Below are 23,011 nucleotides of genomic sequence, written 5' to 3'. Positions count from 1 at the left end.
TACAGAAAGAGGCTTTCGGCAGATGAGAAGCAGCATGCTTTAAGTCAGTGTTTCCCAAGTCTGGTCCTGGAGTATCCTTTGCCAGTCAGGTTTAACCTGACCGGCAAGGGGTACTCTAGGACTGGACTTGGAAAACACTGATTTAAGCCAGACAAAGCCTCCCTCTGAACACAACTCTGATTCCCCCAACAGCTCCCCAACTTCCCTAAACACATCTCTGATCTCACTGATGGCTCCACAGCTTCCCCAAACACAGCTCTGATCTCTCTATAGGTCTCCAACCTCCTCGAATACAGCTCCAATACCCCTGAAACAAAAACCCCACCCTGACACAGACCCTGCTCCTCCAACACATTCCAGACCTCCCTGGCATAGCCATGATTCCCCCCTCCCAATTGGCACTGTGACATCCCCTGACCCCCCCCCCCCCATGACAAGCCAGACACACTCATTAACAAATTAGGCCCAGCAATTATTCTACCCCCCTTCACTTGACCAAAAGAAACCCACACCCTAGAGCCTAAACCTCCCCCACCCTGATTCCCCCTCCCCAGAACTTACCCAGGGTCACCATTAACCTTAGGGTGTTGGGGTCACCTCTGCCATTTTGGGCTAAGGTGCCAACCCAGGTGGCAGGAGAGGGGAATAACTGCTACGCAGGACCCACTGCCCCACCAACAGTGATCCCTGGGTAAGTCCTGGGTAGGTTGGGGAGCCATTGGGAAAATCAGAGTTGTGTTTAGAGGGTTGAGAAGCCATCAGGGGGAACAGAAATGTGTTTGGGGGCTTGGGAACCCATCAGGGTGATTTGATTTGTGTTCGCAGGCAGAGGGTGGTGAAATATGGGGTGCCGCTGTAGTTACCTGTCATGTTAGGTCTTAATACATGGCCACTGCACTACATGCCCGGACAGATAACACAGAGGACTCAGGCATGTAAAGTGGTGGCTGTGCATTACCTGTGTGCCCTGTGTGGTAAATGCAGGGCAGATGCATGCCTGCATAGGTTTTGCAGCTACCATACATTAATTTTTCCTGTAAATGTGTGGAAACGACAAAATATACTGCATTTTAGTAGAAGGGCATCTAAACTAGGGAACTAGAGAAGGTGGCCAATAATTTAGTGGTATTTTATAAAATAGGTTTGAATAAGTTTCTAAAAGACAGGTCCGTTAATTATTATTTAGCTTGACGGCCACAAATATCTCCATTTCCCATTTCCGAGAGTAGGGAACATGAACTGGCCTCTCCTATTTCAGATCCGATAGTACTTCCAAGTGACCCAGATTAGTCACTGTTAGTGACAGGACGTTGGTTTTGATGGACCACTGGTCTGACCTCGGTCACCAAGCTTCTTATGCTCTTATATGCTCATGGACAATAATATTTTAAAATTATTTTTTAAAGCTGTATTCCCTGTTTGCATATCATTTCAGTTCAAAGCAACACTGAAAACATACCTCTTTACTTCTACCTTTTCTTCCAGTCAATAATGTTGTATGTGATTCTCTGAAGTGTACCTTTTTCTTAAGGCAGTTTTATTTTTTTTATTGTAAACCACATAGAAGCCAACTTGGCACCTTGCAGTATATCAAGCCTTTGTAAATAAATAAATAAATAAATAAATATGATAACTGACTAAATACAGCAATAAAAGGAATAAATTGAAATGGCATTCCATTTTAAATGGTTTACATATCATATACAGGTATTTTCTTTGTCCCTAGTGGGCTCACAGTGTTTTTGTACCCGATACAACGTAGGGTTAAGTGACTTGTTCAGGGTCACAAGGAACCACAGTGGGAATTGAACCTGGTTCCCTGGTTTTGAGCCAATTGTGTTAACCATTAGGCTATTCCTCTACTCGTAAGATGTTTCTTGGTACTTTTAGACCATATTTAAATTTCATTATTAGAGGCAAAACTATCCTAGGCTGGATATTACTGCATAAAATAATCTTTAGAATTTAGGTTCGGATTAGTGAAACAAGTATAATTGACTCTGGTCTTGCACTATCTTGGTTACTATACTACAATGGGCAATGTTAATCCAGTCTCTACATATGGAGACACCTCTTTTATTAAGAACACTTCTAGTTGAGACGTCACTTTCTGTGATGGCAGCATAACCGCAAGGCTCTGTGGGGGCAATTGATATTATAAGCATTTCTCGTGAATTTTTCATGATATAAATTGGTGAATTGGTGCTGGAGTGCCGAAACCTTGCTGCCTAGGAAGAGTTGGACAGATTCAGATACTCAGCGGAACAGAGTGAGAAACAGAAGCCGGACCCAGTGGGGCCTAGGACACGTGTGAAAAAGATGGTGCAGATCCCATCCGATGCGGAGGACGAAGAGCAGGATTAGGCCCTAGCACATACTGGAGAGATTAGTAATTGAAAAGGGCAGGAGGAGGCCCATATCTTCAGAGATTGAAAGGGTAAAAGGGAGAAGAGTGCCATACCAAGCTGTTTTTTTAACTTGGAGGAATAGTGTGAGGGGAATGCAGGGGAGGACTGAGAAAAGGGATGGGGGAGAAGAGAGATTGCCTGAGAGGATGGGAAAAGAGAGGATTGGAGCTGAATTGGGAGGGGGAAAGGAGGAAGAGTGTGCTGGGAGTTAGAAGTGCCAGTTGGAGGCAGATAGGATCTGGCTTAAGGAGAAAAGAGACTATTGGGGTCAGGAAGGGTAGGAGTACTGGGACTGAGGGGAAAGAAAGGGGAAAATGGCAGTAGTTGGGTGAGATACGTGTAGTTGTGGGAGATCACTGCAGTTGGGTGGAGGGAGAAAAAAAAAGTGCCGAGTTTAGGCCTGGGAGAGAAGAGAGAGTACCACATTTCCAAGTTTATTTATGTTTAATGTGAGAGAGAACTTCTGGCATCCTGTGTCATGGTATTAGGGTAAAGACACACTTTTTCACTAGTCCATAGCAGTGGCGTAGCTACGTGGGGCCTGGAGGGCCTGGGCCCCCGTAGATTCGGCTCTGGCCCCCTGCCGCGACCCTCTTGAACCCCCCTCCCACCACCAACTCTCCCCCGCCGCCAGCCCCGCCGCATGACGTACCTTGTTTGCTGGCGGGGGTCCCCAAACCCCGCCAGCCGAAGAGCCTGCTTCAGCGCCGGAGTTAGTAGACTCCGGCGCCTTCATTCAACGAAGTTTCTTGTGAAGGCGATCAGCTGGTTTTGACGCCTTACGTCCTGCACCGTGCATGTAGCCCCGTGCAGGACATAAGGCGTTAAAACCAGTTGATCTTCTTGATATGAACTTCGTTGAATGAAGGCGCTGGAGTCTACTAACTCCGGCGCTGAAGCAGACTCTTCGACTGGTGGGGTTTAGGGACCCCCGCCAGCAAACAAGGTACCTCATGCGGCGGCGGGGTGGGCGGCGACGGCAAGGAAGGGTTGGTGGCGGGAGGGGGGTTCAAAACTGGCGGCAGTAGCGGGCGTGCGGGGGGAGGGGGGTTGGCAGCGGGGGAGGCGGCCAAACAGTGCCCCCCACCTCAGGCTCTGGCCCCCCCTCCCGTCGAGGTCTGGCTACGCCCCTGGTCCATAGTCACTAACTACAGCTCTGATTGAAGTATCTTCACACACCATAAATATTTCTGGAAAATTAAACTATTTGTATTTTCTAAGCAATAAAACAAAGTTTAAATAATATTTACCTGTATTTTTTTGCAAGAACATCCCTTTCTGCTTTCTGTTTGATCAGCACATCATTTAAAACCTCTTGTATTTGTGACATCTCTTGAATATACTGATCTGTTAAATCAGGATAATTATTAATAAATGCAATACATAAAAGCCATATTTCTGTAATTATAAACTTTATAATTGTGATTTTGAGGTACACTTAATATGTAGCAATATTAAGTACAGTCCCAAAAATATTTCCAGAGGAGCAACCATGTTAATCTGTACAGTGAAAAATTGTTATCATGTGACCGTTTAAGCTGTGATATCACTTAATGTGTGGTAGGGTCCCCCAAAATTGCACGATTTAACAAGCAGATCTGTTAAGGCACAGTCTTGTAACAACTTCATCCTGTATTTCCTTTTTCGGTTTGTTGTAACAACTTTATCTTGTACTTCTTTTTCCGGTCTGTTGTCATAGAGGTAAGATGTACATTAAAACAACATTCTCACATTCTCAAATGTTAATTCCGGCAGAAGGTTTGGTGAAGTATTTGGAATGCAAGACATGGAAAGCATTCAAATTCTACAGCTAGGCGGACTAGCAAAATTAGTCCTTACCTGATAATTTTCTTTCCATTGGTCCCAACAGATCAATCCAGAGACAAGTGGGTTAAGTCCCTCTACCAGCAGGTGGAGATAGAGCGAACACCAGAGCTCTGCCATAAAGGATACTATGCAGCAGCCTCACTTTCAGAATGTTCGATTCCAAAGCAGTGAGACCATGAGTCCATGAAGTATACTCCTGCATCTGAGACAACTCGGGAGAGAACCAGCGGCCCTGCCTGCAACGACCACAGCCTTTCTCCCGTAGCATCCTTCCACAGAATTGCATCTTTAAGATAATCAAAGCAAATCATGTGGTAAAATCCAAGTCAGATCTGAAATAATGAGATACACAGATAACATGTTTAGACAAGAAAAACAAAGAGGGTGGGGCCTCTAGATTGATCTGTCGGGACTAATAGAAACAAAATTATCAAGTAAGGACTAATTTTACCTTCCATAGCATCCCACAGATCAATCCAGAGATGAGTGGGATGTACCAAAGAAGTCCCCAAGTGGGGTGGGACCACAAAGCTAGAACCAGCCTCGAAAGGCATTGCTAGTGCCAGACTCCAGAAGCAGAGGCAAGGACGAGGGGCAAGAACCCGCAAAATCATGCCCCCTCAAGATGATACAAGAAATGCCCTCTAGAACTAGGGGGAAGCGGCGTCGACCAGAGGCATAAAAATCAATACTTGCCAATTAAGCAAGGAGGAAGCCTGAACCAGCAAAGCCCAAGGACAAGGAAGGCTGACTCCCACAGATGAAGCAAAGCTTGATCTCCTGACCAAGCTAGAGCCCCAACAATGGGAGCAGACTGGCAACTAGTGTCGGATCAGCTGCACCAGCAATGATGGAGTCCACTTTGGCAGCCAGCAATGAAACAAGGCTTGACAAGACCCGAGAGCCATCAGGGGAGCAAAACCCAACTGACAAGGGCGGCTCGTGCAGCACTCACCATCGACCAGGCAAGACCCAGTACCCAGAGCTGGAGCGATGCTCAATCACCTGTAAAACGGGGCAGGCTATGCAGATATGGATCAAGACATAAAGGCCAGCGAGAACAGGCTCACCCGCTAGAGAAAAAGCATGGCTCGCCAGCAAAGATGGCCCTTAGCACGACCTCCAGGGAGGAGACCAAGGCCAGACAACCCAAGAGATAGGCCCTAAGTTTTTAATTACATCTGTTTCTAACATTATATGATGTATTTTACTTTCTGTTAATATATTTTGAACGTGTTAATGACTTTCTAATTGTTATGTAAGCCACATTGAACCTGAGCTCTACTTGGGCTTATGCAGGATATAAATATAATAAATAAATAAATAAATAAATATAGAGTAAGGGTTAACAGCCAGCGATAGCTCCCAGCTCGGTCACCATCGGGATGTCAGGTTCGTCCACCAGAGCCGCAGTAAGACCCCACAGCCATAGCCAGAGTGAGGCCCACAAGTCAGAGAAGGAGCCAGGTGTTAAGGACAGAGACAAAACCAGTCTTGACCGCCAGAGGCAAGGCAACGCTTCACCGGCAGAGCTAGAGCCTGGCTCAGTAGTCAGGGACAGAGGAAGACTAGACTGCCAGATACAGGGTAAAGCTCCACAACCCGAGGTGTAGCCATGCTCGACACCCAGAAACTGAGAAAAGCACCACCTACTGAAACAGTGTCCCACACGATAAGGAGCTACAGTGAAAAAACTGGACTCTAGGAATGAAGAAAGGTTCGGAAACTAGAGAATGACCTCCAGACGACATCTGGCGAAACAGCACACCAAGACTTGACATCCAGAAAAGGCGCAAGATCCGGCATCCCAAGATGGCGTACAGTTCTGCAGCCCAAACCGGAGCAAAACCCAGCAACGAGATTGGCCACCAACTGGAGACACGACAAGCCCCACCAGCCACAGTCGGAAAAGCTTGGCATCCAGAAATGGAGCATAATCCCGACCTTCAGAAAAAGGGCCAGAACCAGTAACCAGAGGCATAGCCCCATGCCCCCACTGGTGTCAGGCCCCACCTGCACAGATGGCACCAGTCTCGAACCTCAGAGATGAAACAAGGCTCAACAGCCAGAGACTGCGAAAGGCCCGACATGCATTGTGGCCCACAAAGCATGTTGCCCAAAACAGAGCCAGGCTACCTCCCAAACCAGAGCAATGCACAACATCCAAAGATGGGGAGGCAGGACCTCTTGAGCTGGAAGCAGGCACGACATACCTGTTTGGAGGAAGGCTCGACATCCACAGATGGAGCCAGGGTCAACCTACAGCTACAGAAGTAGTCAGAATCTCCTGAGGTGGAGCACGGCTTGACGTCTGGCGATGGAGCATGGCTCAATGTCCGGAGATGGAGCACGGCTTGACATCTGGAGACATAACAAGGCTCAACAGGTAAAGATGGAGCAAAGCTCAACATCCTCACATTCAGAGCCAGAGACAATGCCACCCATAGGAAGGCAATGGTGGGAACCAGGAACAGAGAAGGGACCACATCCCGCAAGGACTGAGACACCGTCCTGAGGGGCAACCCCAAAACCCTTCAGTGTTTCATCGAGACAGCACAACTGGAGGACCGGTGTAGGGTACAGCCCCAGACAAGAATGGTAGGAGAGCCAGAAACCATACTGCTGGTAAATGAAAAGAAAGCAGCAGGGCAAGAGACAACAGCCTAGCCCCTAAACCAGAAGAACAGACTACCTTCCATCCAGGGAAGGAGCCCGGGACCAGGCCATCATCTCAGAGAGAACACCTACCAAAAAGGCGAAAAGAGAGCTGAGGAGACGTAGGCTGGCCACAAGCTCTGAGGGCAGAGCTCAACCACAAATCTGTGCAGAAAAACTCCATCCAGACCTCCTAGTCTGGGAGAAACAAACTTGGTTAGGCTCTCCCCAGTAATCTAGTCACAAAACAATACAAAGGACCTGCGGACGATAGGGGTTCAATTTCCAGGCCAGGCTCCTGGGCCCTAGGACACTCTAGCTAGGGATAGTAAGGTGCAGTCCCAATCCATAAAAGATCATGATACAGAGACCATCTGCACTGTGGCAACGCAATTTTTTAATTTTGGGTGAGGACCCTCAAAGCTGCTTCAGCCAAAACTGCTTGCTGGACTACTGCTCAGTTCTGTTGAGGCACAAGAGTAGGACCCTCAACCCTGCCACAACCCTAGAACCTGACAGCAGTTCCTCATAAGGCAGGCACCAGAGTCGAGAGCCCTATTCATACCTGTAGGACTGGCAGAATAGCACCAGCCTAACTATACCAACCCCAACCCATACAAAGATATGGGAGTGCAAACACATATCCATACACCCCACTTAAAAGAGATTTAAGAGAGACAGGGCTTGCTGACAGATAGCCGCCCAACTTGTGAAGGGCTGAGTGTGCTGTAATACTTCCCCAGTCCGAATGGCAACTCAAAGGGATCGAGAAACGGCTACCACATAGAGGCCCAGGGTTAAACCTCGGCCAGGGTACTGCCTGCCAGGTCAGCCAGGACTGAACAACCCATATGCAGTGAACGTCCTGGGGAAAGAGTCTGAGTAACAGAGCACTCACCAACAGACACAGGCACAAAGACATTGACAGAAAGCCAGGCAAAGTGGAGGAGAAAGAGATGGTGTCCAAAAAAAGGACTAACTGGTTAGATCAAAAATTCATCTCCAGCTGAGCTGGAAGAAACTAGGAACAGTAGGAACCAAATCCCCCCCCCCCCCCAAGCTTGAGTTCTGTGCAGAGCTAACAACTTACATGGCCAATGTAAAAGTACCGGCTCAGCTGAGCAGAGAATTGTGAAACACTTGTGCTGAGACCCAGCAAGTCAGCTACTGGGAGAAATAATCCGGGCCAACTTCCAGCAACACTAACTGGAACACTGGGTTGCACTACAAATGGACCAGATAAGACACTCTAAACAGCACTGGAAATCGGAGTCCTGGGGGCCAAAGTTCCACAACAAGCATCCGGCATGGCACCGAAAGAAGTGCGGAACCAGGTTGAGGAACACATGGATTCCGAACATCCCTGCTAGCGCTGACCGTACGCCTCTGGAGAAGCGAAGGTAAAACTAGAACCGCAGAAGGGAAACTGCGGAAAGTTGGGGTTCCAAAAGCCTGGCTGCTACTGCTTAGAAAGGCTCCCGCCTCCCTTCCCCTTTATTATTATTTTTTGTTTTATGGATGAAGCCAGGACCAAAGATGGTGGTGCCAAACCAGAGCAAAACTGCTGCAGAGCCTGCCAAAATCTGCAGAGCGGTCCTCCTGTCCACTCGGTAGCTTTCTACGAAAACAAGGGACAAGAAAGCTACCAAGGACCGATGAGCATGTCTTAACCGCCACCAAGGGGACAAAACAGGAGCCAGTGAGGCGGAAAAACAGTGAAAACCTCCCCTTCCCAGAGCACCATGCTCCCTGGGAGTCAGGCAACAGGTATCAAAGCCACGAGAACAAGTCCTCCCAGAGGTAAAGAGAAACAAACACTCACCGTGGTCAGCAAGACAGAAACAGAACAGGTCCTTTTTTTTCCCTTCAAATAAGAGGCAGGAGCTCCAGATCAGAAGGCCACTAGGGCTTGGTGGCAGGGAAAGGGGAGGGGAGGGACCTGGCACCACCAGGTGTACCTCGTACTGGCCAAGGACAGCCATGATCTCAAAGCTCAACTAAACCTGAGGGGACAGGCTAGGAGCCAGCCTCAATCCAGAGAGTTGCACAAGGTATGTCCATTCACCTGCTGAGATAGAGAGAATACTGAAAGTGAGGCTGCTGCATAGTATCCTTTATAACAGAGCTCTGGCGTTCTCTCTATCTCCACCTGCTGGTAGAGGGACATAACCCACTTGTCTCTGGATTGATCTGTGAGACGCTATGGAATATGGAATTTGTAAAGAAAAAAAAAACTTCAAGTTGAGAAAAAGGTGACGTTTACTTCATTCTTTGTACAAGTGCCTCTCTATACCTGACAACCACACTGAGATTTACTTTATATAAAGAGCGCCAATAATGCTATTATAGGTTTTATATACTGTACTCTTCTATTATTCAAATTCTCATGATACAGTAGTTATGGGATGTGTTGTACATAACAATAAAATGTATTCACTGGCCTCTGCTGTGTTTACTGTTTCTCATGTTAAAAGTTTTGTTGGTGCTAAATTGTACACGTTTTCAGATAATAAAACATAAAAATTAATAAATACTCAGACTCAGTTAGAAGATTGTCATTATCAAGTGGTTCGCTTAACATGCAGTCTGGAAGATATTTTCCCCATTGACTACGTGTTATCAAGTTTTCACTGTAGTAGCAAAAATGTCACATAGCCTAGGGCCATTTATTGAGCCCATATGATTTCAAGCACATGAGTTCACTTTGTCAGATGCATGATGAAGTGTAGTGGAAGAGACAGAAGCCTCACTAAATATGGGCACAGGAATTTGCTTTTGAGTATACAGTCTTTGCACCTGCACAAGATGCCATACCCAAAGTGATGCCACCACATTGAATCTTACCTCCTGCAAGTACTCTCCCCCACTGATGCCCTTTGCTCTTCATTTTCCTTTATAGAACAATCTCTACAGAATTCTCTACTCCTGGATCTCAGGTCTGAAGCTTCCTACTACCACTTCAAGATAGCCCTTAAGACTTACCTTTTTTCTGAGGCTTTTACGGGCAGATAATTGGGATTTGTGGGTCGACTGACCAGTACATGAGGTGTTCTACTTTTCTTTATCGTTCTATTTTCATTACCTTTGCTTTCCTATGAATTTTTGCAGTTCTTTTTCCTTTTTCTGTTGCTTTTGTGTTGGTTGCAAACTGCTTTGGTTCACGTTATAAAAGGCAGTATACCAAGAGGGGCATAATCAAAAGGGGCAGGGAAACCCATATTATCGAAACAAGATGGACGTCCATCTTTCGTTTCGATAATACGGTCGGGGACGCCAAATCTTGACATTTAGGTTGTCCTTAGAGATGGTCATCCCTAGACTTGGTCATTTCTGATTTTTGGCGATAATGGAAACCAAGGACGCCCATCTCAGAAATGACCAAATGCATGCCATTTGGTCATGGGAGGAGCCAGCATTCGTAGTACACTGGTCCCCCTCACATGCCAGGAAACCAACTGGGCACCCTAGGGGGCACTGCAGTGGACTTCATAAATTGCTCCCAGGTACATAGCTCCCTTACCTTGTGTGCTGAGCCCCCCAACCCCCCCCCCCCCAAAAAAAAAAACCCACTACCCACACCACTACCACAGCCCTTATGGGTGAAGGGGGGCACCTAGATGTGGGTACAGTGGGTTTCTGGTGGGTTTTGGAGGGCTCACATTTACCACCACAAGTGTAACAGGTAGGGGGGGATGGGCCTGTGTCCGCCTACCTGAAGTGCACGGCACCCACTAAAACTGCTCCAGGGACCTGCATACTGTTGTCATGGACCTGAATATGGCATTTGAGGCTGGCACAAAATATTTTTAAAGATGTTTTTTGAGGGTGGGAGGGCGTTAGTGACCACTGGGGGAATAAGGGGAAGTGATCCTCGATTCTCTCTGGTGGTCATCTGGTCAGTTCGGGCACCTTTTTGTGGCTTGGTCGTAAGAAAAACAGGACCAGGTAAAGTCGTCCAAGTGCTTGTCAGGGACGCCCTTTTTTTCCATTATGGGTCAAGGACGCCCATGTGTTAGGCACGCCCAAGTCCCACCTTTGCTATGCCTCCGACACGCCCCCGTGAACTTTGGTCGTCCCCGTGATGGAAAGCAGTTGGGGACGCCCAAAATCGGCTTTCGATTATGCCGATTTGGGCGACCCTGGGAGGACGCCCATCTTCCGATTTGTGTCGAAAGATGGTGTACTGCTATGGATTTACAGCCTTACTCACTGGCACAGACTATTCAATAATTACCGTGGATTCTTTTGGATTCGTATTAGATAAATGAAAACTTTATTAGAGGTGTTAAAATCTACAATGATTGAGATATATACAATGGTTAGCTATATACACACAATGATTAGCTATATAAACAATCATTACATCACTGGTCTCTACATCTAAGCAATGCTAAGAGTTCTTAGACCAGGAAAAGAAGCAATAATTCACTTTACATACAATCATCACTGGTCCTTACATCATCCAGGCTCTTATCATCAGCTGGGGGGGGGGGGGCCGTTAAAGCGAAAGCCAGGAGCTTTTTAGACCAGGAACAAGTCCTCTGTGCAGTACGTACGTTACTCACAGATGAGCTCCCAATTTCACTGAACGAAACTCCCCTTTTTATTAGGCTCAGAACTCATGTTCAGAGCTAAGGAAAATTACAGAATGCTTCTCTGTTTAGGTAAACAAGCCATACTGTGGGAACATGGTCACATGCTTTCCAAGTCCAGGTGGCCAGGCTGAACTTCCGAAAACAAGAACCATCCTCCCCTTTGCATATGTATACACTGGAAGAAAGACAAGAGAGAGGAGATATGATAGAGATGTTTAAATACCTAAGTGGCATAAAGGAAGATCTGTAATATGGGTGTATAGGATGAAAGTGAAAGGGGATAGACTCAGATGTAATCTGAGGAAATACTTCTTCATAGATAGGGTGGTGAATTTGTGGAATGGCCTCCCGGTAGAAGTGGTGGAAATGAAAACTGTATCTGAATTCAAGAAAGCTTGAGATAAATATATAGAATCTCTAAGTGAGAGGAAGGACTAGTAGATGGCATGGATGGGCAGACTGGATAGGCCATATGGTCTATATCTACCTTATTTTTTAATGTCTTTTTTTCTGTGTCGGGATTTATGCTTTACTTGGATTTGTAATAAACTGTATTTTGTACTTTTGATCTTTTACTCTTTTTTAGCTCTTTATTGCTGTACTATAAGACCTTGCCTATTTATGCATTTTCTTTCTTTTTTTTAAGGCATAAAATGATAATGTCAGGTAACACACAGAGAAAATTCTATTGTAGAAATGGGAGCAATTTGTTTTTGCATCTGATCAGCAGAGCAGAAAAATACAAAACTGAGGGGTGGATGGTCAAATTCCCCATGTTGTTCCGAACAGTGCTGAAAAATTAGCACTGAAACAGCGCGGGAAATTAAAGCCCCAATGATCAAAACTAATAGCATGGAAATTTATATGTGCTATTAATTTTGATCATAGGGGACCTTCTGCGGAAGGATTGTGCCTGGGCATGCACCAAAGGCATAATCCTCCCGCAGAAGTTGTTTGACAGGTCCAGGCTGTCAAAAAAAAAAAAGCCCGGACCTGTCAAACAGGAAGTTCCCCCCCCCAATGCATGCAAGGAGCTGGAGGTCTGGTGGCCATCCAGCCCCTTAAACCCACCGGACAAGTTTCCCTGGTGGCCTTCTCTTCCCCTCTCCCCCACTGATAAGGAGGGGGCTGGAGGTTCGATGGACCTCTAGCCCTCCGACTGCCCCCCGACACAAGGGCATAGGAGGCTGGAGGTCCAGTGGACCTCTAGCCCCCCTAACCACCCCCCCCCACACCAAAAATTGTCCCAGGTGGCTCAGTGGGCAACCCTACCCCCACCCACCCTGGTGGCCTAGTGCCCCCCAAATCTCCCTGTGCCTTTTAGAGGGGAGGAGGGGAGAGGCACAGGGAGATCTGGGGTGCCACCTTCAAAATGGCGATGCACTGGGTGGGGCTTCAATACCATATAAGGGAGCCCCAAACAGGGCATCCCAAGATGCACCGGGCAGGGCAGGATGGTGCCATTTTGAAGGCAGCGCCACAGGAGAAGGGAGTGCTACTCCCTCCTCCCCTCTAAAGATCTGGGGGAGGGGGAGGTTAGGGAGTACTAGGAAACCAGGGTGGGTGGAGGTGAGAGGGTGGGTGGGTAAGATTGCCGACTGAGCCACCAGGGACTGTTGTGAAAAGGCCACAGGTAAACTTGTGTTAGGGGGAGGAAACCTCCTGTTAGATAGGTTTGGCCCTTTTTTATTTTGACAGCCAAGACCTGTCCAACAAATTCAGCGGGAGGACAGTGCCTTGGGCATATGACCAGGCACAATCCTCTCACAGGTGTCACCCCTTGATCAAAACAAATAGCATGCATAAATTTGCATGCTATTAGTTTTGATCATTGGGGCTCTAATTCCCCATGCTGTTCCTGTGCTAATTTTTCAGTGCTGTCCGTTACTGCAAGGGGAATTTGATAATCAGTCCCTCAGAGACCTGTTTCTTTTCAGCAGTGTGTGATGATTTTTCTTGCTCGTGAAAACCTGGGTAGCTGAAATCAAATACAACTTCCAATTCTTTTTTAAATGTACATTGCAATTCATGTTAATTAAGCAATAATCTCCTTTAAAGCAATATTATCTCTATTCATTCACTACATACCTGCATCCCTTGGAGTACTAAGTTCTGACAGCTGAAGCTTTTCCTGCCTTCCCTCTATATCGTGTAAAATGGTACTGATGGACTGGTGCTGTGAAAGGAAAATATTTTATTCAAAGAGAACAGGACGGCTGTTTGTAACAATCCCTACTTTCACTCAGCAGACTGCAATGTCATTTGTTATCTACATTTCAATGGGAAATGCAGAGTAAAATGATAAAAGCTTTCTATTGTAAAATAAATCATAAGGCACAAAGAATGGGAGCCAGGGAGGAATACACTTTAATATATGAATATGCAGCCAACTGCCAGTCCTAGAGGTATAAGATTCAAAGACTATTTTCTAATAGTGTTTCATTGGTGTTCCACAAAGGTTAGATCCTGAAAAACTTGCAAATGATCCATAAGCTGAAGTAAGATTGGAAAGAGCAGTACAATATGCTGATATGTTTCAAACTTGAAGATAATATTTAGTTGCAGTTATAGTATAGTGATTTGAACATATAAGGAACCAATTTTATATTTCCACATTAAAACTGTAAAAAAAAAAAAGGGGTAATTTATTTTGCAACGGAGTACTTTTATTTTGTGATGAACTATTATTTTCTTACAATTTAAGAGTAGGTCCCGAAGAGAAAAGATTTAGGAGACAATTCTATAACAGGGCGCCAACATTTAAGTATCATATTTGTGCGGGCAGCAAGCCTATTCGATAAGAACACTTATGCACGTAAGTGTTCTTATAGAATACTAGCATAAATTGGCACTAGCACACCCAAAATGTAGGCACACACATTTACGTCACGTCTATGGTTGGCATAAATGTGTACACCTAAATGTAACTTACAGTATTCTGTACATAGCTTATGTAAATTTCAGTATTACCTATGATACACCCATGCCCCACCCCTGTAAACACCCCCCCCACACACACACAAATAATTACATTTTAGCATGTAATTATAGAATGGCAGTTTGGCACGATACTGCTATTTATGTGCATAAGTATACACTTACCAATGTGATCAGTATTCTATAAATTTAAGCACACAAATGGCACTTAAATTTAGGAACCTTGTTATAGATTAAGTGGTTATCATGTATTTAGCTTTGTCTCTGTGTGCTGGCTGCTTCCAGCGTGGCTCTAATTACTCCACTATACTGCACCTGTGTGTGTTGCCTGAGTTAGCTCTGCCTCTGTCTCTGTGTTCTGGCTGCTTCCAGCATGGCTCTGATTGCTCCACTGTGCTGCACCTGTTTATGTTGAGCCTTTCTATGCTTCAGTATGCTTTCTGCCTGCTTCTTGGTCTGTGCTCCCCTCGCCCTCTGGTGACCAGAACCGGTGGCTGCAATAGACTGTCTCGCTGTCCCTACCCATTCCAGGCTTCAGCCCAGTCCGTTCCGGATCTTCCAGGCTGCCAGACTTGTCTTTCTTGTTTGTGCCTGAACAGCACCCGTAGTTGCCGTGAGATTGCTGCAGCTGAGCCTCAGGTGCTGATGGGCTTTATTAATCACCTAGAAACTTCTATGTTTGCCTTTGCATCGCCTAAGGTCCCTGGTATGCTGGTGTGCTCTGTGCACTTCTGCCTAGCACAGTTTATTGTCTGAGATTCTTGCCTGATTCTAGTCTAGTCTTTGTGTAGTTTATCTTGTTCTGTATTGCTTGTTTCCCAGTCTTGTTTCTTGTTTGTATTTCCCTGTCTAGTTCTTGGTTGTCTGTGTTTCTTGTTTAGTGGCTGCCTGGCAGCTTTCAGTTCTGTCTCTTACCTGTCTGTGTTTCCTTTCTTAGTGGCTGCTTTGCAGCTTTCAGTCCTGACCCCTAAGCCTGTCCATTTCCTGCCTAGTGTAGTTTTGTCTGTCTGTGAGTCCTAGCCCAGTGTCCTGCCTTGCTGCCCGTCTTTATTCCTTTCCCCTCTGACCCTTAGTCCTAACCCTGTTCAGCCTAGTTGGTTTCCAGTTCCTGCCCTGTCCGGTAAGTCCTGCCGGCCACCTGCACCCAGGGGCTCAACTCCTGAGGAAGGGTGGTCAAGTGCAAGTGAAGTCTAGCTGTTCCTGCCAGAGTTCTGCCTTGTCTCTGGTGTGGGGTGGTTTTGCCTGCCGCTACTCGGCAGTGGCCCAAGGGCTTACGAACCCAGGTTCTGCCTTGAAAGCCTGACAATGGGCCTTTGGTCTTTTCCCAAGTATGGCATTACTTATGTACTTATGTAAGCCCACAGAAAATGTGTCTTCTTTTATTGAATCTGAGCACAGGTATTTCTGTTGTCACAGATTGGGTGGAGCAGAGGCAGAACTGCGATGTACATGCATCTATATAAATAAAATCCCCCTCAGACATTCTGAATCCCCCTCAGACGTTCTGAAGCTCACCTCTCTCCAACTGTGGCTCCTGACCTAGGCTATTCGGACTCCCACACTCAGCCACGCCCATCTGCGCCCTAGGCCACGCCCCATCTAATATAATAAAACGCACCGTGAACGTTCTGAAGACAACGTTCTGTGAAGCCGGAAGCTTGAAGCCGGAAGCTTCAAGCCCTGAAGCCTTGAAGCCTTGAAGCCATCTGACGTCACTCCCAGTGAAGCCTTCAAGCCAGCCAGCCGTCTCTGCCCCGCCCTCGCCTCAAACCAAACAAATCGGGAAGCGAAGCGTCAGGGAAGGAGGCGGCGCTCCCGAACACAGCGAGCGAAGGGAAGGCTAGACGTCGGGAGCGCCGCCTCCTTCCCTGACGCTTCGCTGCACGAACCGCCACGGAGGTAAAGTTAAAACGAAGAAAAAAAAAAAAAAAAGGGATGCATGGATGCGAACGGGGGGGGGGATGCATGGATGCGAAGGGGGGGGCATGGATGCGAGGCATGGATGCGAAGGGGGGGGGAGAAGAGGGCGGGCCAGGCTGGGACATGGGAGAGAGAGTAGCATGGATGCGAGGGGGGGGGGTCATGGAAGGGCAAGATGGGACTTGCTGGAAAAGGATGAATGGAGGCGGCAGGGGACAGAGGAGCATGGATGGGTATGGATTAGGAGGGCAGGGCACAGGGAGAGAGGGGAATTACTAGAAATGGATGAATGGAGGGGGCAGGGGAAAGAGGAGCATGGATGGGCATGGATTGGGAGGGCAGGACTCAGGGAGAGAGGGAAATTGCTGGATAGGGAAAAATGGAGGGGCCAGGTGACAGATGAGCATGGATGGGCATGGATTGGAAGGGGCAGGACACAGGGAGAGGGGAATTGCTGGATAGGGATGAATGGATGGGACAGATGGGCATGGATGGATATGGATTGCACAGCAGGCCTCAGGCATAGAGGGGAAATGCTGGATAGGGAAAAATGGAGGGGCAGGTGACAGAGGAGCATGGATGGGCATGGATTGGAAGGGCAGGACTCAGGGAGAGGGGAATTGCTGGATAGGGATGAATGGAGGGGACAGATGGGCATGGATGGATATGGATTGCACAGCAGGCCTCAGGCAGAGAGGGGAAATGCTGGATAGGGAAAAATGGAGGGGCCAGGTGACAGATGAGCATGGATGGGCATGGATTGGAAGGGCAGGACTCAGGGAGAGGGGAATTGCTGGATAGGGATGAATGGAGGGGACAGATGGGCATGGATGGATATGGATTGCAGAGCAGGCCTCAGGCAGAGAGGGGAAATGCTGGATAGGGAAAAATGGAGGGGCCAGGTGACAGAGGAGCATGGATGGGCATGGATTGGAAGGGCAGGACTCAGGGAGAGGGGAATTGCTGCATAGGGATGAATGGAGGGCACAGATGGGCATGGATGGATATGGATTGCAGGGCAGGCCTCAGGCAGAGAGGGGAAATGCTGGATAGGGATGAATGGAGGGGGCAGGTGACAGACAAACATGGATGGCCATGGATTGGGAGGGCACGACTCAGGGACAGAGGGGAATTGCTGGAAAAGGATGAATGGAGGGGGCAGGGGACAGATGGCCATGGATTGGGAGGGCACGGCTCACACTCTCTCTCTCATATACAATGTCTTTCTGACTCTCACTCTCACACACTCTGTCTCACACAGTATCACATTCACTCTCTATGTGCCACACAGTCACTCACACACTCGCTTGGTGTCATACACTCACTCTCACAGAGAATCTGTGTCTCACACACACTCTCTCTCTTGCCCACACACACACACTCTCTCTCACACTGTGTCTCACATACAGACTTGCACACACTCTCATTCTCACACACACTCTCTCACAAACACACTCACACCCAGACTCACTCTCTCTCACACACTCACACTTTCACTCTGACTCTCAAACAGTCACTCTCACATACACTCTCCCAAACATACACACTCCAAGGAAACCTTGCTAGCGCCCGTTTCATTTGTGTCAGAAACGGGCCTTTTTTACTAGTCTGCACATAAAAAGCACTCTCAACGTTCCATTGACCACTGACGTCAATGAAGCCAGTTCGTTTGTTCGAAGCTCTGTAGCAGCAGATGTGGGCCCCGCCCTCGCGTCAAACGTAATGACGTTGAGGGCGGAGCACATTCAAGGAGCCAATCAGTAGCCGAAAGCAGGAGCGAGGCCAGGTTCACACTCTCGCAGAGGACGAAGAGGGAGGGCGGCAACACGGCGAGCAAATGGCTGCGGCGAGTGTCCAATGTGCAGGAGGCGGGTGAGGGCTCGGGGTCGAGGACCACTGGCGACTCGGAAGCGGGGGGAGGGGGGGAGGAAACAGCACTGGCTACGACTCCAGCGCAGCCGTCATCCCATTCACTGAAAACAAAAGAAGCAAACCTATGACATGCTTCAGGACGTTTAATACACAGGAGTGGAAGTGACCCAAGCAAGTGTACGGTAAGGAAGGAAGCCCATTGGTTAATCTCTGTTTCAACTCCCCCACGCAGCCGTCATTGCTATACACTCACAAACAAGCAAACCTAGGAGCTGCTGCTTCACATTGTCGTTTTTAAATTGAGGACAAAAGGAGAGGGGACACAGACAGACCCTGCAACTGGGAGGGGGGACCCTGCAACTGGGAAAAAGGGACGGGGGAACCCCCCTGGAACTGACAGGGAGGGGGGAATCCCCCCTGCCACTGCAACTGGGAGACAGACCGGGGGGGGGGGGGGAGACCCTGGCACATACTCTCATTCTCACACACACTCGCACCCAGTCTCACTCTCCCTCTGTCACACACACACACGCGCGCGCGCACATTCACTCTCTGTCACACACTCACTCTCTCAAACATACACACTCCGAGGAAAACTTTGCTAGCGCCCGTTTCATTTCTGTACGAAACGGGCCTTTTTTACTAGTATTTTATAAAATACAAAAATGAATATTCCCACAGTGATCCACAGCAATGATACTCCTGCCGATCTCAGCGGTGTAACTTGCTGGTGATTAATTTTAATTGCAAGATTTACAACACCAACCTCCTCATAGATCATGCAATGTAAAATAATATTTTTAAATTTAATGTCAATTCAACCACAGTATAAACTTACCAGTGCTAATTAATTTTTCAGATCTTTAAAATTACTCATCTTAATAAAGTTTGGAGTATTGTCGGGCAGGAGACAGATATCCAACATGATTCATGTTTCGCTCCAGCTGTTTCAAGTATCTCTCCCTACAACTTTAAGCGTCAGCTCACTGGTTACATGTTACTCCTTCCCGGTCAAGTTCTAGGGGGAGGATCCTTGAAACAGCTGAGGCGAAACATGAATCATGTTGAATATTCATCCCCTGCTCGACAATATTCTAAACTTTGTTAAGATGAGTACTTTTAAAATTTTGAAATATTGATTAGCACCAATAAGTTTATACGGTGGTTGAATTGATACATTAAATTTAAAAATATTATATTACACTGCCTGATCGATGAGGTTGGCATTGTAAAGCTTGCTATTAAAATTAATCACCAGCAAGATACACCACTGAGATCGGCAGGAGTACCATTGCTGTGGATCACTGTGGGAATATTTATTTTTGTACATTTGTCTACTCGTGATATATGTTTGCCAAGTTTGAAATGAGGTTTTTAACTGAATATCATTGCTGAAAGTATATCAGAATTTGTTGGATATACTGAAGAACAAGTTCAATATTTTATAAAATATGCTGGTACACGTGTACTGTACATGAATACATTAACACCTTTTTTGGAGCAGGTGCAAATTTGTGTCTGAGCACACTATTGGGGTTGGTTCTGTACCCTATTTTATAAAGGCACGTATGTTGCCTTTCTAAAATAGGCACCTTTATGTACTCACATAGGTGTTCTGTTCTAAAATACCGCCCCCCCCCAAAGGACACAAGCATTACAAAAATTATGTTTGAATAGAAAGAGATGATGAAGAAGAAAAAAGCACAATGACAGTCGGGACGAGGATACTCCTGGCAGTTGGATCCATAGTGAGGGTACAAAAATCTGTATTTCAGCACAATACATTTTGCTGCAGCAGTTCTACATGACAATGTTCGTTAATTATAATTTATGTCAATTATCATTTCTACTGCACAGTACCTGCTTTTTTGCTCACCTCACCATATTTCTCTCTTGTACTAGATCCACATGAAAAAGAAGGAACATTGGTTGATTCAATATGATCAGAGCTATCTTGAATTGGCCTGTTAGAGCCTGAAGGTTGCACTTCTAAAACATTGAAAAAAAATACAAACATGCAGTAAATATAATACCAAAGCAATATTAAACTGTTAATCTTCAACTACCTAAATTGATTTAGGGGAGCAATTTTCTAACTCTTCACGTTGGGACAAACATTTCATCTGTGGTCTTGGTACCATGTTTCAAAAAAGAAAGTATGTGCATACTTACACCTGCCTTTTATTGCAATTGTACTTTTTTCATGGAAAATACTGTGCATATAGTTTTAAAATATCTGTGCATGTTATTTTTGATCTCACCCAAAGCACATCCTTAGGAACACCTCACCTACATTTGATTAAAAGTATATGATATGCATAATTTTAGTTATATTGACGAAGGCAATTTTCAGACTGCCAATTGCTATTTGCCTATGTAAATGGTTTAGAAAAAAAGGGATGAATGCTATTGCAGTTCTAAGATATGTGTCTAAATTAGCAATGTAAAAGCTTGAGAGTAGAAGTCTTATTGTTGGAGATTTAGGCTATAATTAGGGATACCCATTACCAGTTCAAACTGATTTTCACTGATTAATTCCAGGCTTTTTGCAAAGATGAAAATAATGTTACATAAGAACATAAGAATAGCCATACTGGGCATCTAGCCCAGCATCCTGCATCCAACAATGGCCAATCCAGGTCACAAATACCTGGCAGAAACTCAAATAATAGAAACATTCCGTGCTACTGATTCCAGGGCAAGCAGTGGCTTCCCCCTATGTCAAACTGATTTTTCCTGTAAATTCACAAAGCATGGCTGCAGGCCTGTGATACTTTTCAACATCTATTCCCTCTTAGAAGATTGACAGTAGGGCATGCACTGGAACTATGCCACTATATATGTAGCAAAAAAATTAGAGGAACAGCATGCATGTGCCTGAATGCAGCCATGATCATATGCCTACAATACAGGAAAAAGAAATACATCATGATGGCCAACAGAAACTACATCCACTGCTGAAATCAAAGTCACCACTGGAGCTGCAGTACAGGCCACAGTTTTTATTGCTGCCACAGCCACCATTGAGGAAGGAAGGCAAAATCACTGATGGATTAGCTCTGGAGAAAGTCAAAGGTGTCACTAGAGCAGTTGCTGAAGAGGAAGGCACAGGAAGCTGTGTGCTATTGAGGGGAGAGAAGGGAATACTGTGGAGGATGAAAAAGGGAGATGGGGTGGGGGGGGGGGGCAGAGGAGGATAAGGTAAGACAATAGGTGAAGGGGTAGGAGAGACTACAGGAGAAGTGGCATCTAAGTTACTTTCCCCCTCATCATCTACTCCCTCTTTCCAACACTCTTCCCTTATCTTCTCCCTACCTCCAAAACATCTTCCCTTTTTCACTACCTCCTTCTTCTCACCCTCCTTCCTCTACTCTTTTCCCTTTTTTTCACCATCCTTCCTACCTCGTTTAACTCTTTTCCAACCTTGCACTGATCATCTCTTTATGTTTAAATCATTTTTACTGACAGAACAGCGTTATGATAACTTATGCAATTACAACATAAAATGCATCTTGAACCGTCCTGAACTTTATAAACTGCCCACCCTCCCTTCCCCACCACCCCCAGAACCTCCCAGGAACCACCATCCTCCATATACCCCGTGACCAACCAACCCAATTCCTATATTGAGTCTTCTAGGTCAGATTCTAAACATTTAAAATGTTACTCCTCGCCCTCGGAGTCAGGGTATTCCAAAATGGGCTCCAACACACTTGTAGCTCCTTCCCAGCCGCAGATGATATGTCGCGTACTTCCATCCTTTCCATTTTTGCAAGGTGAATCATTTTCTTTTTTTTTTTATTTTTTCTTTATTGAGTTTATATTACATTCAGTCATACAACTTAAATGTCAGGAAGAAGGAAACGAAAATGACCATTAGGTTATTTAACAAAGGAAATAGCTCAAAATCTTTTAGACCACTATAAAAGTTGTGGCAAGACACAAGGAATAAATTATAAAGAACATGGAAATACATTTTTAGTCTAAGAGCAGCAACATGCGCACTACTCACAGCCGAATATCAGCGATTAACTCTATTGAACTTTCAGGTTTGATCTCCTCTATTTTCTCTAGTGCTAATAAAAACTTTCATTTTGGAGTCACGTGATGCGCTGAGAGAGCAGGACGTGTGATCTCTGCTCTCCGAGGCCCGACGCCCAAAATCGTCAACTATTCTCGCTAAAACCTCTTGAGAAGGTCAGAAAAAACTATAGAGAGAAAGTTTACCCACCGATGGACAAGTTTGTCGAAGCGCAACCAAAAACAATGCCAGCCCGCAGCGTGAAAAAAGAGAAAGAAAAAACGCGAGGAGCGGACGCTGGCGCAGATCAGCCAACAACACGAGGCGGGTTTGCCCTCTCCGAGGAACAGCTACTGCAAATAACGACGGCAGTGACTCAAGCGCTGGAGCCGCGCCTAGAACGTTTATCGACGCAGATAGAACAATTCGAAGCCCGTCTGACAGAAACTTCCAAGCGAACAGGAGAGTTAGAGAAGCGGGTGTCTGACTTGGAAGATAGCCACCCCCCGATGCAACAAACAATGCAGCAGCTGCAGAGCACGGTAACAGCGCTAAATGAAAAGATCGATGATCTCGAAAATAGATCGAGACGGAGCAACTTGCGTCTCATCAGTCTGCCAGAATCGATTAGCGACCCAGCATTAGCAGAGGTCGTGGAAAAATGGCTGAAATCAGAATTCGCTTTATCAGACCACGCTGGGGCACTCTGTCTGGAGAGAGTCCACAGAGTAGGCCGGAGACAAGATGGCCGCCAGGCACCGCGTGCAGTCATATTA

General features: G+C 46.4%; 1 protein-coding gene across 1 annotated transcript in view; it reads right to left on the bottom strand.

Moving 5' to 3' along the window:
* The window catches only part of ANKRD31 (ankyrin repeat domain 31), a 108,759-nt gene that overhangs the window by 69,656 nt on the left and 16,092 nt on the right, over window positions 1-23,011 (bottom strand). Inside the window, exons 2-4 of the mRNA XM_030192298.1 lie at window positions 20,091-20,203; window positions 13,574-13,661; window positions 3,659-3,755 (exon numbers count right to left, since the gene is read on the bottom strand). Coding sequence (XP_030048158.1) covers window positions 3,659-3,755; window positions 13,574-13,661; window positions 20,091-20,203 — 298 coding nt within the window. The remainder of the gene's footprint in view (window positions 1-3,658; window positions 3,756-13,573; window positions 13,662-20,090; window positions 20,204-23,011) is intronic.

This window comes from Microcaecilia unicolor, chromosome 2 (assembly GCF_901765095.1).
Source record: "Microcaecilia unicolor chromosome 2, aMicUni1.1, whole genome shotgun sequence".
Classification (NCBI taxonomy): domain Eukaryota; kingdom Metazoa; phylum Chordata; class Amphibia; order Gymnophiona; family Siphonopidae; genus Microcaecilia; species Microcaecilia unicolor.
Note: the sequence above shows the minus strand (reverse complement) of the source record. Positions and strands in the feature narration are given on the sequence as shown.